At 56.6% G+C, this 16095-nt stretch overlaps 2 protein-coding genes across 3 annotated transcripts; one reads left to right on the top strand and one right to left on the bottom strand.

Annotated features, from left to right (window-relative positions):
- The first annotated feature begins 176 nt into the window (after positions 1-176).
- On the top strand, positions 177-3333 carry PTRH1 (peptidyl-tRNA hydrolase 1 homolog). Its single transcript, XM_078877946.1, has 5 exons — positions 177-379; positions 747-990; positions 1573-1672; positions 2075-2120; positions 2797-3333. Exons 1-5 carry the CDS (start codon positions 212-214, stop codon positions 3004-3006), a joined length of 768 nt encoding a protein of 255 aa, XP_078734072.1. The 5' UTR covers positions 177-211; the 3' UTR covers positions 3007-3333.
- Positions 3334-3460: 127 nt separating this feature from the next.
- Positions 3461-8484, bottom strand: TADA1 (transcriptional adaptor 1). 2 transcript variants are annotated; one of them, XM_078877944.1, is made up of 8 exons: positions 8370-8484; positions 7687-7778; positions 7145-7210; positions 6922-6998; positions 5951-6208; positions 5310-5470; positions 4797-4923; positions 3464-4279 (listed from the first exon to the last, which is right to left on the bottom strand). In XM_078877944.1, the coding sequence occupies exons 1-8, from the start codon at positions 8444-8446 to the stop codon at positions 4100-4102; spliced, it is 1038 nt and encodes a 345-aa protein (XP_078734070.1). In that variant the 5' UTR covers positions 8447-8484; the 3' UTR covers positions 3464-4099. The 2 variants fall into 2 exon arrangements, with proteins under 2 accessions (XP_078734071.1, XP_078734070.1); XM_078877945.1 differs by lacking the exon at positions 7145-7210 and having other exon boundaries at positions 3461-4279.
- Between the last annotated feature and the right edge of the window lie 7611 nt (positions 8485-16095).

The raw sequence follows: 16095 nt of genomic DNA, 5'->3' as shown, positions 1-16095 counted from the left end.
AGCGCTCGAGTGTGATCGTCAATCTAGCAATGCGAGAGCGCTCGAGTTTGATCGTCACTCAAGTAATGCGAGAGCGCTCGAGTGTCATCGTCAATCAAGCAATGCGAGAGCGCCACCCCGAGGTGGGAACCCAAGAAGCCGAGACACCCCCCCCCTCACCCCACCACGTGTGAGGGGTCACGCTCGGTTCGCCGTGCCCTGCGTCCACGGGATGAGGAGGCTCGGGCTGAGGCTGAGTGGGAGGGGGCTACCCCCCCTCTCCGTGTCACCCGCCCGACTCGCCCCCCCACTCGCCTCCTACTCGCTCGGCCTCCTCCCCGCTTCGCTCGCGAAGCGCGAGTTCAGTTCGAGCGCGGAGCGTGGCGCGGCGTGCTGGCTGGTGCGTGCCGTCTGGGCCTGGGGAACAACTTCGCTACCCCCCCCCCCCCATTAAGTCCATATCCCACCCCTGTGCCCCCCCCATGCCTCCCTCGTCTTGACCCCTATGCCTCCCTCTCCCCTCGTGCCCAGCTCCATGGGTACTGCATGTCTCCCTGCCCCCCTTCTAGAGAGACTGGCTGTGGGTAACCCCGGCCCCCCCTTCATCTCGTGCCCCCCCCCCCCTTTACCCCCCCTTATCCCCCCACCCTTTATCCCCCCCCCTCCCTTTACCCCCCTCCCTTTATCCCCCCCCTTTTACTCCCCCCCCCTTTTACTTCCCCCCCCTTACCAATCCCCCCTCTCCGCCCCCCCCACCGCTCGTGCAGGTGCTGGGCTTGGGGAACCCCGGCATGGCGGGTACCCGCCACAGCGTGGGGGTCGTGGCCGTGCGGCGCCTGGCGGAGCGGCTGGGCGCGGGGTCCGCGTGGCGAGGGGACCGCGCGGTGGCGGGGACCCTGGCCGAGGTGGGGCCCCCCGGGGGGGCCCCCGCGTGGCCCGGGGGGCCCCGCCTCGTGCTGCTCGCCTCCAGCCACCCCATGAACGTCAACGGGCTCAGCGCCGCCCTCGCCGGTGCGGAGTGGGGGGGGGGTGTGGAGTGGGGGGGGGGTGTGGAGTGGGGGGGGGTGTGGAGTGGGGGGGGGTGTGGAGTGGGGGGGGGTGTGGAGTGGGGGGGGGTGTGGGGTGGGGTGTGGAATGGGGGTATTGTGGGGTGTGGAGTGGGGGGGTGTGGGGTGTGGAGTGGGGGGGGTGGAGTGGGGGGGTGTGGGGTGTGGAGTGGAGTGTGGGTGTGGGGGGGTGTGGGGTAGTGTGGGGAGGGGGGGTGTGGGGTGGGGGGGTGTGGGGTGGGGGGGGGTGGAGTGGGGGGGTGTGGGGTGTGGAGTGGAGTGGGGGTGTGGGGTGAGGTGTGGGGTGGAGGGGGGTGTGGGCTAGTGTGGGGTGAGGTGTGGAGTGATGTACCCAGATGAGTACTTGGTGCGGTGTGTAGTAAACGTCGCCACTGGGGAGACAAAGGCGGCCGGGCGTGGTTCTGGCCACCCCCCCCCCTGCCATATGCCGTGCCAGCCCTTCAAAGGTGCTGCTCGCGATAACAACTTGCCCCAAAGGTCTATTGAGGCTATACCGGGGGGGGTGGGTCTTTGTCTTTGTGCACAGCCAAGAAGTTCTCGGTGCCCGCCCAGGAGGTCGTCCTCCTGCACGACGATGTGGACAAGCCCCTGGGTCACGTGGCTCTCAAGCACGGGGGCAGTGCCCGGTGAGTCCACCCCGCCACGCTGTCCACCCCGCGCTGTCCACCCCGCCGCGCTGTCCACCCCATCGGCGTGCTCCCCTTGTTGTTGTTGGAGGTGCAGGAGCAGGGGGCTCGTGCAGGCTCACCACGTGTGTGCGCGTCTTGTCTCGAACGGGGAGCGGTGGTGCTGCGGTTAGCGCACTGCGCCGCGAGCCAGGCAACCTGAGTTCAACACCGGTGACGAGTATCTGAACCAGACCTGGGCCTCCCTTAAGCTCGACTGAGTACCTGATGTAAATAAACATCAGCACTGGGGAGACAAAGGCGGCCGGGCATGGCGTGCCATGTTGGCCTTCATATCTGCTCACAGAAATGCCCCAAAAGTGTTTTAAAGGCTACATGGGGAATCTTTGTATTTGTGTCTAGGGGACACAATGGAGTCAAGTCCTGCATTCACTGCCTGCGGTCTGATGTGAGTACCTCCCCTCCAGACACCTCGACTGTGACACTGAGCTGGATGATGTGGGTGTGGTGCATGGGCAAGTGTGATTTTGAGATGTCAGTGTGTTGATGTGGATGGTGTGTGTGTGTGTGAGAGATATCAGTGTGTTGATGTGGATGGTGTGTGTGTGTGTGAGATATCAGTGTGTTGATGTGGATGGTGTGTGTGTGAGATGTCAGTGTGTTGATGTGGATGGTGTGTGTCTGTGTGAGATGTCAGTGTGTTGATGTGGATGGTGTGTGTCTGTGTGAGATGTCAGTGTGTTGATGTGGATGGTGTGTGTGTGTGTGTGAGATGTCAGTGTGTTGATGTGGATGGTGTGTGTGTGAGATGTCAGTGTGTTGATGTGGATGGTGTGTGTGTGTGTGAGATATCAGTGTGTTGATGTGGATGGTGTGTGAGATGTCAGTGTGTTGATGTGGATGGTGTGTGTGTGTGTGAGATATCAGTGTGTTGATGTGGATGGTGTGTGTGTGTGTGTGAGATGTCAGTGTTGATGTGGATGGTGTGTGTGGGGCAAGCTTGAGTGATGCTGGTATTGGGATACGGGTATTGACAGTCCCATTCTCAACCTGCCCATACCCCACGTTCACCCCGTTGTTGTTGGTGTTGCTGCTGCTGCATCTCTCCTGTGCCGCACACCCAGGCCATGGTCCGCTTGCGGATCGGCGTTGGCCGTGGCGACGTGGCGCGGGGCTCGGCGGCGCTGGTGGCCCACGTGCTGGCGCCGTTCTCAGCCGAGGAAGAGCCGCAGATCCAGCGAGCGCTGGAGCGTGGCATCGACCTCTTGCTCGCGCACATGGGTCACACGGGGGGTCACACGGGGGGTCACATGGGCAAGGAGGCACCCAGATGACCCCCACTGTTCCTTCCTCACTCACCCTTCACTACCATGGGTGGAGCGACGACGCAACAGTTAGCACACTCCGCTATCTACCTGGCGGTCCGAGTTCGATTCCTGGCCACGGCTAACATTCAATCCGGTCCAGGGCCTCCCCAGGGTTGCCTCAGCCTTAAATGAGTAACTGCTGCTGTGTAAACATTGGTTGTGTTGCTGGTCACACCACCCTCTTGTGTTGTGCCGGCCTTCATAGCTGCTCACTAACTGCACTTACCCTAACAGCCCCGTGTCGGCTACATGAGGGATCTTTGCGTGGCTTGTTTACCATGCGGACATCGCTCGTGTTTGTCTGGAATCTATGAAGTAATAAAAGAGTTCTGGAAGAGGTGGTGTGGGGTGCAGTCCTGACGTAAACACGCGGGACAGGGACACCAGCGCACACCGGGAGGAACGTCGCATAGCAACGCTTTATTGGAAGATGCGGTATAAAACAGGAATGATGTTCACAGTCGCACGCGATATGAAATGTACAGCAGCGTTCGCAAAACACGAAACATGTCATGCGCAAAAACGTCAACACACCAAACGCAACCAACACGTCACATGCAACGTCAACGCAACGTCGCACTCGTCAACGATTGCACCACCATAGCACCCACCGCCATTGCTGGCCACATCACTCGTGCTCCAACCAACTGGGCGCCAATCTCCACCGAGGCATCCTGCTCCATGGGTCTCTGGTGTTAACCCCTTTCACGTGGATTTCTTCACAATGGGCCCTGCCACTGAACCATTCCAGTGTTAAATTTCGATGTAAAGCTTTCGCGACTGCAGGGATTCATCTTCTTTGTTCTTTCGGTAAAGTCACGTAGAAGGGAAATAATAAAATAATAAAAATAAAACATTAAATTATTCTCACGACGTTTCGGCTACAACGCAAGCAGTCGTCCTCACCTGAGGACGGCTGCTTGCGTTGTGACTTTACCGAAAGAACCAAGAAGAAGACATTCCAGTGTTAACCCATTCATCATTGGCCCATCCACCGTGAAAATAAAAATTCTGCCATGGGCCCCTCTGCCATGGGCCCCCGCTCCTCATGCCCTGGCCCTCAGGCACTGGCCCACGCGGACAGCCCCAGCGCTGCCCCCCCGGCACCGTCTCCGCTGAGAAGCTGCCGGTGGCGCACGTCCCACGCCACCTCCTCGCGGTCCGGGTGCCACCGTCGCGCCAGAATGCGCTCCATGTTCAGAGACCACATGGTGTGCAACGGCATCACCTGCTTGTGCACCTGCAGCAGCAACAGCAGCGGAACCATCAGCATGAGCATCTGTGTTCGATATCAGCGTTGGCTATAAACGGTGTGAAAGAAGTTCAATATATATTAGTAGTAGCAGCAGCTCGAGTGGTATCATCATTAGTATTATTCTACCATCAGCATCATTAGTATTCTACCATTAGCATCATTATCTTGAGGGTACGATCTGCTTGTGCACCTTTCGCAAGAGCAGCAGCATCAGCAACAATCGCCATTAGTAGTAGGTTAAGTCAATTTATTACCACTTTAAAATTATAATTAACTACTTTTTGTATGGGCGATTACTCGGGTTCTTTTAAATACGGTGGCTACCACCACCCCCACTCCTACCGCACCCCCAAGGCAGAACACGGCTGATGGTGATGGAGATGTCACCAAACCCTGCCTGTTACCTTCAGTCTGGCGGCACATACGGAACGATCGAGTCATCAACAACTAAAGTAATGGGACATTCCAGGACTAGTGCGGAGTTCGGGGTTGCGTCAGTCACCGTGAGCGCTTGCTGCAGATCCACGAGGCTGATGGGAGGGAGCGAGGGCACGACCTCCGACCCCGAGCAGGCGAGCAGCAGGGCAGCACGCTCCTCCGCCTCCTCGCCCGGGCGGCACAAACTCTCACTGCACCAGCACCGTCGGAGAGCCACACGTCACTGACGCCGTGCCACAGACCACAAGACTGCACCAACACCGCACCAACCAGCCATACTGAACCGCACAGCAACCATACCACACCACATCACATCAACCACGCAAACAGCACACCACAGGGGTGAACCATGACAAGACCACACCACATCAACGCCGTAAAAAAACTGCGCGAACACCAAACCACGAGGCTATCCGAGAACCAGACCAACAAACATCGCACCGACCAGCAAAGCCTCATGATGGGACCGTACGGTATGGTGAGCGTCGCGTGGTAAGAGTGGTGGAGAGTTTCGTGGTGGGTTTCGTGGTTAGCGGTGGTGAGTGATGGTTAAAATATTGGCTGCTGATGTTCGTACCTGTCAGTGTTGTTGCTGCTGCTGCGGTGCGCTACACAGCTGTTGCGTAGGTACGGGTGCAGGGGAGCAGTGGTGCCGTACGCGTACCGAAACCGCCCGTCCTTCACCCGGTGAGGACGCCTACTCACCAGCATCGCCGTCACCACCGCCTTCAGGTGGTTCTACAACCGCCAGAACACAACAGCAGCTAAGACAATGCTCTCCCCACTCACCACAACCGCTTTTAATACAACAGTCACTCATAGTGTTGTTGGTGATGGTGTTTAAGGTGGTGGTGGGGGATACGGAGTGGATGGTGGCAGTGGTGAGAATAAGGATGGTGATGTTGGCGATGCGAGTGATGGTGGCAATGATGTGAGTGGCGGTGATGATGGTTATGTTGGTAGTGATGGTGACGGTGGTAACGGTGATTACAATGATGTCAGATGGGCAGGTGTGGTGGTCGTGGTGGTCGTGGTGGTGGTCGTGGTGGTGGTCGTGGTGGTGGTCGTGGTGGTCGTGGTGGTCGTGGTGGTCGTGGTGGTCGTGGTGGTGGTGGTCGTGGTGGTGGTGGTCGTGGTGGTGGTCGTGGTGGTCGTGGTGGCGCCGTTGGTAGCGGTGGTGGCGGTGACGATGACGGTGGTGGTGCCACTGCCGCTCGCCTGCAGCGCATGTTGCAGACACAGCACCGTCTCCTCGGAGACCGAGTCCAACCCGGCTTCCCAGGCCACCAGCATGGCACGCCCCATCATCTCGCCCAGCGCCGGCAGCAGCAGCGACTGCACGCAGAGCGCAGGGGCGGTGGGGCCGGCACGCTCCCCGTCCACGCCGTCGCCCGCGCCCACAACACCGTCGGGGCCGCACACGCGACTTCCCACCCAGGTGGCGCCGGCAAGCGGATCCTGCTCCTGGAAGCGGTGCTGTGACCACACACACACACACAGATCCCCCGTAAAGCTATTGAACAGACTTCTTGGGGCAAGTGCCGTTAGCGAGTAGCACCGATGAATGCTCGGATGGCACACGAGGGGGAAGGTGGTCACAGCACCACACCCTGCTGATCTTTGTACACCACACCAGGCCCTCATTAAAGTTGAACTTCTTTCGCACTGTACGTAGCCAACCGTGCTAATTGGAGGTGTGGGGAAAGAAGAAAAGTCAACTTTGGGGAGGCCCGGGACCGGTTCAGATATTCGTCACCAATGTTGGCTGTGAGCGAGAATCGGACACGGGTCGCCGGGTTTGGAGCGCAGTGCGTTAACCGCCATGCTACCGCTCCCATACAAAGATCCCCCGTATAGCCTGAACAGACTGTTGGGGCAAGTGCTGTTAGCGAGCACCACCTATGAAGGCCGATACGGCACACGAGGGGGTGGGTGGCCAACACCATGCCCGGTCGCCTTTGTCTCCCCAGTAGAGATGTTTTTACACACCGCACCAGGTACTCCTTTTGGGCGGAGTCGATCTAGGGGAGGCCCAGGACCGGTTCAAATAATCATCACCGGTATTGGCCGTGAGCGGGAATTTAACTCAGGACGCCAGGTTTGTAGCGCAACGCGCTAACCGCTACACCACCACTCCCATACACAAACATACGGACGCACACTCACTACACGGCTGTTACTGCTCTCACCTCAAACTTTCCCCGCAGCGAGGGCAACTTCTTCTTGCGGCTTGGCTTCCCAGGCCGGCCCGGACCCTCCTTGAGGCCTGGGGGTAGCAGCAGCAGCATGGGTCTCAACACAAAACTTCACACACACACACACGGGGGCAGCAGGAGACTCGACACAGAGATCGAGGGGCAAACGGGAATCAATACACGGGGAGCAGCAAAAACTTTGAATGGCAGCACTCACCGGAAGCCGTCACCATGATCTGACACTTGGTGATAATGGCGAGAAGGAAGTCATTGTGGAGGTGAACTGTAAACACACATCAACACCGATCATGACTCGCATGAACATCACGAATATTATTCTTAGGTTTTTTCGGTAAAGTCACGTAGGTAAAAAATTGAAATAAAAATTAATGAAAGTAAAATAAAATAAAAAATCACGACATTTCGGAGGCAACACAAGCTTCCGTGTTCAGGTGGAACCGTCACAGCCACTTTACTTGATACAGCTGTCGTGACTGTGACGGTTCCACCTGAAGACGGAAGCTTGTGTTGCCTCCGAAACGTCGTGATTTTTTATTTTTATTTTATTTTACTTTCATTAATTTTTATTTCAATTTTTTACCTACGTGACTTTACCGAAAAAACCTAAGAATATGAATCCTTGCAGTCACAAAAGCTTCAAATCTAGAATCACGAATATTACTCAACATCAGAGGCTTCACTCAGCATCAACCCAGAATCACTCCGCACCAGCCCCATCGCTCCCATCCCCACGCTCACCCATGTCTTGGGTAAGGAGTCTCCGCGCCTCCGAGTCAAACTCCTCTTTGCTGATCTTGTGCTTGAACCACAGCTTCATGTTTGCCCAGTACCTGCAACATGCACACGCAGATCCCAGTCAGCACTCACAGTTACACGCATATACTTCTCACGGCCGCGACAGATCGCACGACACGGGAGACAAATATACACGGGGACACAGAGACACGGGGAGAGGTGAGCCCTGGGGTTCCCCTCAATGAGACCCCGACTCCATCTCCCCACGGCCGAGAGCTGTCGAGAAACAGCCCTCCCCCCCCGTGTCCGTCTCGGGGTATTCCCACTGCTGCCCTCTGCAGTGCTCCTCGCTGCCCTCGCTGTCTCAGTCCCCCCTCTACTACAATCACTGCTCTACGCTCTCTCTGCCGCCCTCTCCACCTACACAAGCTGCTGACCACGCAGCTGCCTCGCGCTCGCAGGTTCCCACATGCTGCCCTCACTGACATTTCCTCTGCAGTACCCTGCTGCCCTCAAGTGTCTCATGTTCATCTCACTCATCCTCCCGCCCACGGGTCTCTCACTGCTTGAGACTCTACCCCCCCCCCACACCTCCACCACCCCCTCCCCCACCACCCCCCCCCACGAGTCTCTCACTGCTTGAGACTCTCCCCCACCACCCCCCACCCCCCCCACGAGTCTCTCACTGCTTGAGACTCTCTCCGAGCGCCTCCGCGAGGTTCTTCTTGGCCGCCTCGAGCTCTCCACCACCAGACGCCGCCATCGCGCTGCAGTGCCAGACAGCGCAGTGGAGGGGGACGCGACGTCACATCCGGGATGCGGCGACCAATCAGAAGCGACTCGCCCCCCGCGCTTAACGGTTATGTCGTAAAGTAACAACACCGTACGTCGTAAAGTAACAACACTGTGCGTCGTAAAGTAACAACACCGTACGTCGTAAACAACACCGTATGTCGTAAAGGAACAACACTGTGCGTCGTAAAGTAAAAACACCGTATGTCGTAAAGGAACAACACCGTATGTCGTAAAGTAACCACGGACTGTCGTAAAGCGAGGTAGAGGGGAAAATTTCGCTAAATGTGAAGTTAAGAAATTAGTTCTCGCCTATTGTCGCTGCTGCGTTGGTAGTGGGGCACAACCAGCAACACAATACGTTCCCCGTGCCAATAATAACGGTGTTGTGGCCTTAGAAGCAAACGTATATAGTAAACAACGTTTCAAGCGATGACCCTTGTGCATACGCACATAACTGGAGGCCAGAGACAGGGTTAACCCAGGCAGTGTAGTTGACAAACGCGATGTAACATGTTACAGGAAGAAGTAACATGTTACAGGAAGGTTGTTTTTTTAAGTCGTCGTTTGTAATGCCATTTACGGTAGTCGATTGTAAACTGTCGTAAATCTCAAGTGTCGTAAATCACAGACCGCTGCCGTAAAGCGTTGTTACCGTAAATCGTTGGTGCCGTAAATCGTGACACCTGTCGCAAATCACAACAACCCGTCCAGAAAGGATGTCGTAAAGAGAAGTCGCCTCCGCCGCCGATGTTGTGGTCACGTGATCGGGACGAGACCAAGTGCGCGCCGCGGGAGGGGGGGGGGAAGCACGCGGCGCTCGGGGGAGAAGGGGCGGGGGGGTCAGCCGCGAGTGGACGAGTCCAAGGGACGGCGTCCCCCCCCCCACCAACACACACGTGGCCCCAACCACCCCCACCCGTGCCTCCCATAACCCAGACGGCGCGCGCACAGCCCCACAAAATGTTCACTGTCGTAGAGGTTAAATTTCGATTTAAAGCTTTCGTGACTGCAGGGATTCATCTTCTTGGTTCTTTCGGTAAAGTCACGTAGAAGGGAAATAATAAAATAATAAAAATAAAACATAATTAACGTGAGAATTATTTTATTATTTTTAGTTATATTATTTTATTATTTCCTTTCTACGTGACTTTACCGAAAGAACCAAGAAGATGTCGTAGAGGTTCTTTTGGGGTTAGATCGCGTAAATATATAAACCCGCCACCTACCCGACACAGACAATTGGTAAGGTTTGTCACGTTAAACAGAACGTGCCAGTTGGTCACTAGTACAGCACACCGGTGTGTTGGAGAGCCAAGCCACAACATTTACAATCTTGAGTACGACGTTTCGCCAGTAATTACAACTAGCTTCATCAGGCGACAGCCAACGAGGCTGCCGCCTGATGAAGCTAGTTGTGTGCTGTACTAGTAATGAATTGGCACGTTCTGTTAACATGACAAACCTTACAAATTGGCTGTGTCGGGTGGTGGCGGGTTTAACGACACATTTATATATTTACGCGATCTAACCCAAAACCCTATATTATGGATGATATTGGTCGCGAAAGCCTACGTGTTAAACATGTTTACTGCCTTGCTTGGTGTGCAGGAGGCCGTGGGTTCCACCCCCACCCTGATCTCGGATTTTCAGATGTGTCACGTGGTTTTCGTCTTAAAAGCGACCTGTGTACCAAATGTGAGCTTTCTAACTTGTCGGGCAGCACCCTAGAGGTTTTAGAGGCACACCAATTACAGTCTGTATTTATATACAGTAGTTGTGATGATGGGTTTATTTGTGCATTTGCACCACTGCCAACGCAGTTTCGTTAACTTCTTGACATGTTGGTGCAAGGCACCCTCTGTATAATGTTTCGGTAATTTGTAATTGTGCTATAATCGGTGCGAGCCTTCTTGTGCTACGGGGAATTTATATACATGTATTCGTGTTCGTGCAATGTTTTCTACTCCGAGTTGTTTTACTTTACACGTTTTTTTTGTTTCATATTGGTGACGCTTTTGCAAATGCGACTCATGCTGCTCTCTTGGGTTACCACCTGGTTATAATAACCTTAAATCTGACCGCATCTCATGACGAAGTACAGAAAAACCAGGACCACGTTCAGACACAACTCTCCCCTTCACCACGGACAGCACACACCACACAGACAGCACCTCCTGACATCTCTATACTTTGTCTCAACTCACTGGTGAATCCGCTCACTCCTTCACCCGTCTGTCCACTGGTGGTCACCCTCTCCACTCATCTCTCCACTTGTCAAACTCTCAACTCCTCCACTCATCTGACCATCAGTAAGACCCTCCGCTCACTCCACTTCGTTTGTCCACTGGTGGCCACCCTTTCCACTCATCTCTCCACTTGTCAAACTCTCCACTCATCTGACCGCCGGTAAGACCCTCCGCTCACTCTGCTCGATCTCTCCACGTCACTCATCTCTCCGAGCTCACCGCTGGCAGCGGACCGCATACTCCGACAGACGTCCGCCACTCGCTTCCAGATGACATGAAAACTTTTATTTGTGCGCCGCGAATTCGCGGCGCGAATACTGACTGACTGCGTCTGTACAAACATAGAAACCGGCGGGCACTGGAAGAAAGGGGGACCACAGGAAGAGCGGGGGGGGGCACGGAGACACCGCGGTTGACACGACACGACACCACGTCCACGATCACCACCACGTATTGCACCACGGGAGCGGCAGAGGCTCCTCCACAGTCATAACCGCGATAATAATATTAATATTCACAACAACAATAACGACAACGATAAGTACATCAGCAGCATCATCAACAACAACGACGACGACGACGTTTGTAACAAACGCGACCCCTGGGCTCGGTAATCGCCCCGGGTTCAATCACCGCGACTCTTCCGTCCTTGGGTAGAGGTCACAGGGCCGGGGCAGTAGGTCACGGTAGGGTCAGGGCCGGCATCGTGGGGTAAGGACAACGTTATGGGGTCTAGGAAAGGTCACGGTGCGAGGACAGGGAGGGGTCACAGGGTCTTGAGTAGAAGTCATCGGGTCTGAGAAGAGTTACGGCAGGGTAAGCACCCCTCGTCACGTGACATTACGTGAAAAGGACAGGAGGGTCAGGCCACCATCAAGGGCACCAGGCCAGGGTCACTTCGGAAACGCGAGTAACACTGCTCTCTACGGAGTGGTGGGGGAGGTCAGAGGTCACAAGAGACATGACCCCCCCCCTCTTCCCCGCAAAGCACAGCAACGTCTCACCGGGTCAGACTCTGGGTCCTCATTCCCAGCGAGGCCACGTCACAGCCTGACACACGCGGTCCAGCTTTATGTAGCCTGCCACGCGTAGCCCGGTCCAAGCAGCCCAGTCTACACAGCCCAATATTAATTATCGGTAGTCCGGTCCACACATAGTCCAGTAAACGTAGTCCAGTCGATGCAATCCGGTCCAAATAGCCCAGTATACGTATATCCCACGCTGAACTGCATCACTGGCTTAGCCTGGTGCAAAGCAGCCTGGCGCAACACTGCCAGGAATCCCAGCTATCACAAAGCGGCGTCACCGCCACGCTCCTGCGGGACTCTGGCTCCTGCAGGCTGAGCTCACCCGGTGAGTGCAGCTGCATCTGCAGCAGTGAGCGGCGGCGAGATCTGGGGTGCTGATGGAGGGTAGGAAGAGCTCATTTTGCAGAGAGCAGTCCCCCCCCCCCCCCCCACTATGAAAATTGATTGGAACTGGTGGCTAGTTATCATTGGCCAAGGGCAGAAATATTTGCGTCCCGTTCGCTGCCCTCGACTCTCCGTGGGAGCGGTTCGAATGGGGGCAATGAGAGGCTGGAATGCGCGTCTTGGTGGGGCGGATCAACCGGGTTCCCCGTGTGTCGATTCTGTGTGAATCGAGTCGATGCGACGTGCCAAAACAAACCACGAGCAGACTGCTCGAATTACCCACTACTGAGTTGGCGTTTCTAAAAATGGAGAGCCCAAAGAGGTTTTTTTTCGAAAGCTTTTCATTTTACGTGGGGCATTGGCCCCCAATGTCCCATAGAGACCGGCCGCCACTGCACTGCTGCAGGTGCAAGTTCACCAGCTGTGTCACCAGCTGCAACTTCACCAGCTGCAACTCCAGCTGTTTGGCTCGCCGCATCACCACCACCGGCAGCAGCAGCGGCAGCAGGAGTGGCAGGCAGCGAGTGGCAGGGAGCGAGTGCCGTGTCGCCACCCCCATGCGTTGGGAGCGCGGCGCCGCTCTGTAAACTCCGCGCCTTGCCGATCGCTCCGCCGCTACTGCGCCGGCCCAAAAGGCGACTCTCACGGCCAAGAGGCTCTCTCCTCCATTGGCACGCGCAAGCCGATGGTGGTGGCACACACAAAGAAGAAGAACCCCCGTATAGCCTTTAACAGACTGTTGGAGCAAGTGCTGTTAGCGAGCACCTATGAAGGCCGGAACGGTACACGAGGGGGTGGGTGGCCAGCACCACGCCCGACCGCCTTTGTCTCCCTAGTGGCAATGTTTACACACCGCACCAGGTACTCATTTGAGGCTGAGTCGACCTAGGGGAGGCCCGGGACCGGTTCAGATAATCGTCACTGGTGTTGGCCGTGAGTGGGAATCGAACTCGTGTCGCCGGGTTCATAGCGCAGCGCGCTAACCGCTGCACTATCGCTCCCCACACACACACACGCACTCACACACATGCAGGCGCACGCACGCGCACACACGCGGCGCACACACGCGCGTGCCACCTACAGCAACACGGCGCCAGCTGTGCGACCGGTGCGATGCACGACATTTCGCTACACGTGATGGGGGCTTGTTCAGGAGCTCAAGCGAAACGCCGGATATCTTCAGGAAGAAATCTCTAGCCCAGCATGTTTCGTGTTTATGTACCCAGCAAGGCATCGCTGAGTCTCAAGACTCTCTTTCAAGATGGTCCTGCCAAGCTTTCAGAGTCGGGGGCGATGCTGCTGCTCTGTGATCCACATTGGGGCGCTGCGGTGGAGAGATGTTATCTCCCGCGCCTGCTACGCAGGAGGCCGTGGGTTCGATCCCAGACCCTCGCGATATTTGGAGTCCACGTGTTCTCTCTCTCCCCGTGCTGGTCACGTGGATTGTTCTCCGGGTTCCTCCGGTTTTGCACCCCTCCATCGGCTGATGCTATAAATTCCCACGTGTGGCCAGGTCGCCTCTGAAAGAGCTCATAGCTCAATGGGCTTTACCTGGTAAGTAACATTGTTTAGTTTAATTGAGTGAATAGCGGTGTCATTTTTCAAATATTGAACATGTGGACCATGACGCCGGCCCACATCGCCTACGACGACTTTATGGATAACGGCACGGGATCTTTGACGAACAAGCTCGTGGCACGTGTAGCGAAACGTCGGACATCGCGCTGAACGACGCGCGGTACGACCCGGACACGCTACGGTATCAGCAGCCGGAACGACAGCCACAACCGCACAGCCACCGCCCAACCACCAAGGTAGTTCCCAGCGTCTGGCAGTGCCAGAGAGCTCCGGTGGCTTGCCCTGGCGAGATGACATTTTCGTGCCTTTGGCTCCGGCGCGTTAACTGTTAAGGAAAGGGGCTTGGGCCTGGGCGGGACGCGTCGTCGCGGCCAGAGGGCACGACGGGCGGCGGGGCGAGACTACGAGAGGGCCTCCCGCGGAGATGGAGCGACGAGCTCAGCCCGTGTGCAGGAGCTGTAAGGATTGCCGCTGCGTCGCGGGTCCTTGAGAGATGGCGACGGCTTATGTCAAGCGTTCATCCAGCAGCAGATAGATCGCGTCCGATGGCCACGGTTTTGCAGTCCGAGCGGAGGTGGACCCAGCGCTAGCACTCACGAGCGCCGTGCGTGAGCCTGGAGTCTTAACGGTGGCGGTTGCCATGAGGGGAGGCAGTCGCTGATGGTTAGAGAGAAAGATGATGACCAGGAATGGTGGTAATAGGTGGGACAGCATGTCTGGGAGGGGGCGGTAGTGTCTGGGAGGGGGCGGTAGTGTCTTGAGAGGGGGCGGTAGTGTCTTGAGAGGGGTGGTAGTGTCTTGAGAGGGGGTGGTAGTGTCTTGAGAGGGAGCGGTAGTGTCTTGAGAGGGGGTGGTAGTGTCTTGAGAGGGGTGGTAGTGTCTTGAGAGGGGGTGGTAGTGTCTTGAGAGGGAGCGGTAGTGTCTTGAGAGGGGGTGGTAGTGTCTTGAGAGGGGTGGTAGTGTCTTGAGAGGGGGTGGTAGTGTCTTGAGAGGGGGCGGTAGTGTCTTGAGAGGGGGTGGTAGTGTCTTGAGAGGGGGCGGTAGTGTCTTGAGAGGGGGCGGTAGTGTCTTGAGAGGGGGTGGTAGTGTCTTGAGAGGGGGCGGTAGTGTCTTGAGAGGGGGTGGTAGTGTCTTGAGAGGGGGCGGTAGTGTCTTGAGAGGGGGTGGTAGTGTCTTGAGAGGGGGTGGTAGTGTCTTGAGAGGGGGCGGTAGTGTCTTAAGAGGGGGTGGTAGTGTCTTGAGAGGGGTGGTAGTGTCTTGAGAGGGGTGGTAGTGTCTTGAGAGGGGGCGGTAGTGTCTTGAGAGGGGGTGGTAGTGTCTTGAGAGGGAGCGGTAGTGTCTTGAGAGGGGGCGGTAGTGTCTTGAGAGGGGGCGGTAGTGTCTTGAGAGGGGGTGGTAGTGTCTTGAGAGGGGGTGGTAGTGTCTGGGAGGGGGCGGTAGTGTCTTGAGAGGGGGTGGTAGTGTCTTGAGAGGGGGTGGTAGTGTCTTGAGAGGGGGTGGTAGTGTCTGAGAGGGGGTGGTAGTGTCTTGAGAGGGGGTGGTAGTGTCTTGAGAGGGGGTGGTAGTGTCTTGAGAGGGGGTGGTAGTGTCTTGAGAGGGGGTGGTAGTGTCTTGAGAGGGGGTGGTAGTGTCTTGAGAGGGGGTGGTAGTGTCTTGAGAGGGGGTGGTAGTGTCTTGAGAGGGGTGGTAGTGTCTTGAGAGGGGGTGGTAGTGTCTTGAGAGGGGTGGTAGTGTCTTGAGAGGGGGCGGTAGTGTCTTGAGAGGGGGTGGTAGTGTCTTGAGAGGGGGTGGTAGTGTCTTGAGAGGGGGTGGTAGTGTCTTGAGAGGGGGTGGTAGTGTCTTGAGAGGGGGTGGTAGTGTCTTGAGAGGGGTGGTAGTGTCTTGAGAGGGGGTGGTAGTGTCTGGGAGGGGGCGGTAGTGTCTTGAGAGGGGGTGGTAGTGTCTGGGAGGGGGTGGTAGTGTCTTGAGAGGGGGCGGTAGTGTCTTGAGAGGGGTGGTAGTGTCTTGAGAGGGGGCGGTAGTGTCTTGAGAGGGGGCGGTAGTGTCTGGAAGGGGGTGGTAGTGTCTTGAGAGGGGGCGGTAGTGTCTTGAGAGGGGGCGGTAGTGTCTTGAGAGGGGTGGTAGTGTCTTGAGAGGGGGCGGTAGTGTCTTGAGAGGGGTGGTAGTGTCTTGAGAGGGGTGGTAGTGTCTTGAGAGGGGGTGGTAGTGTCTTGAGAGGGGGTGGCAGTGTCTTGAGAGGGGGCGGTAGTGTCTTGAGAGGGGTGGTAGTGTCTTGAGAGGGGTGGTAGTGTCTTGAGAGGGGGTGGTAGTGTCTTGAGAGGGGGCGGTAGTGTCTGAGAGGGGGTGGTAGTGTCTTGAGAGGGGGTGGTAGTGTCTTGAGA

Source organism: Lampetra fluviatilis, chromosome 49 (genome assembly GCF_964198595.1).
Source record: "Lampetra fluviatilis chromosome 49, kcLamFluv1.1, whole genome shotgun sequence".
NCBI classification, from domain to species: Eukaryota; Metazoa; Chordata; class Hyperoartia; order Petromyzontiformes; family Petromyzontidae; genus Lampetra; species Lampetra fluviatilis.
The sequence above is the reverse complement of the archived record's forward strand: the minus strand, read 5'-3'. Positions and strand labels throughout refer to the sequence as shown.

Bases quoted from the DNA above. Each gene is read 5' to 3' on its own strand.
- PTRH1 (XM_078877946.1), top strand. From the start codon at position 212: ATGAGGAGGCTCGGGCTGAGGCTGAGTGGGAGGGGGCTACCCCCCCTC. The intron at 380-746 runs GTGCGTGCCGTC...CCGCTCGTGCAG, and splicing joins GTGGCGCGGCGTGCTGGCTG to GTGCTGGGCTTGGGGAACCC. The intron at 1,673-2,074 runs GTGAGTCCACCC...ATTTGTGTCTAG, and splicing joins AAGCACGGGGGCAGTGCCCG to GGGACACAATGGAGTCAAGT.
- TADA1 (XM_078877944.1), bottom strand. From the start codon at position 8,446: ATGGCGGCGTCTGGTGGTGGAGAGCTCGAGGCGGCCAAGAAGAACCTC. The intron at 7,211-7,686 runs GTGAGCGTGGGG...GTGTGTTTACAG, and splicing joins ACTCCTTACCCAAGACATGG to TTCACCTCCACAATGACTTC. The intron at 5,471-5,950 runs GCGAGCGGCAGT...TGGCGGTTGTAG, and splicing joins GTCTGCAACATGCGCTGCAG to AACCACCTGAAGGCGGTGGT.